General features: G+C 32.7%; 1 protein-coding gene across 1 annotated transcript in view; it reads left to right on the forward strand.

The window, feature by feature from the left end:
• mpdz (multiple PDZ domain crumbs cell polarity complex component) overlaps window positions 1-1,150 on the forward strand; it is a gene marked incomplete in the record, with an annotated part of 77,493 nt that overhangs the window by 21,002 nt on the left and 55,341 nt on the right. Inside the window, 2 exon segments of the mRNA XM_014004314.1 lie at window positions 370-456; window positions 700-779. Of these exon segments, the coding sequence (XP_013859768.1) occupies window positions 370-456; window positions 700-779 (167 nt within the window).

Raw genomic sequence — 1,150 nt, forward strand, 5'->3', positions numbered from 1 at the left:
ATATAAAACTACCTTAACAGAAAAGGACTTCGTAAAAAAATTATTTCACTGATAAGAAAAGTACTTAAGTAAAAGCCAGAAAACTGTTCACAATAATCATACAAGTAAAAGTACTTTTCACTCTAAGAAATGAGGTGTTGAAAAAAATATATATATATGTATACACACAGCATTTTTCATAACACCTGATGGTAACATAGTTACTGGATTGTGCCTGGAAAATACTTTATGTAAAGGCAGTCACGTTATGATCATCATTTCCTGTTTATATTTTGAGTCAGTTACCAGCTTTACTGTGTTTTTTGGCTGTGGGATATGTACTTCCTGTGTGCCCGTCTCACCCTTTCACTGTTCAATGTGTGTTTGCAGTTGCCTCAGTCGAGAAGCATAATTTAACTACGAATGAAAGATCTGATGTTGGCCCGGCAGTAGATCAGCTGCCAGAAGACAAACACGGTAAGAAGCTTGGATTCCTCTCTCTGTTCTCCAACAGAGTTAGTGTTAAATATTTGACAGATAAAACTATTTTTAGGACCACACTGATGTAAAAAACAACGTGAGGCACATCTGTTAGTTTGTAACCGTTTAGCAAAGTTATATAAATGAGTGCAGGAAGGATTTAAAAATGTTGATATGTGTTGAATATSGTGAAAATACCATGTTATGCTGATTTTTGAATGAATGCTTTTGTTTTTAAAGAATTGAAGTTATCTCCGTTTGAAGAAGAAGAGCTAATGAAGAAATGGCAGGAGATTCTTGGTCCAAGTAATGAAGTTATAGTAAGTTGTTTTTATCTGTATGTTTGATTCAGTATTATACCAACCTTCAATTTTGGTACCATTCAGTTAGAAAACATCTTTTGTATTTTGGCCTGACATAAAAAAAAAAGATATTTGTTCTAAATTGGTTATTGTTCATTAACATTTGTGATCCATGCTGGCAAAATGGGTCACAATGAGGAATTTTACAATTTTTGAATTATTATTTTGAAAATCTCTGTTTCAAAAGCATCAAAATGAAACCAAATTCATTGAAATTGGACAATTTATCACTTGGTCTTCCAACAAGATAGTTCTGTTTACAAGAATGTCTGTTAGAAAACTTGTTTCTCGTTGGTCTGTGACGTCATCTAGAAATCCATATTAAAAAG

The sequence above is a fragment of the Austrofundulus limnaeus genome, unplaced genomic scaffold (genome assembly GCF_001266775.1).
Source record: "Austrofundulus limnaeus strain Quisiro unplaced genomic scaffold, Austrofundulus_limnaeus-1.0 Scaffold23, whole genome shotgun sequence".
Classification (NCBI taxonomy): Eukaryota; Metazoa; Chordata; class Actinopteri; order Cyprinodontiformes; family Rivulidae; genus Austrofundulus; species Austrofundulus limnaeus.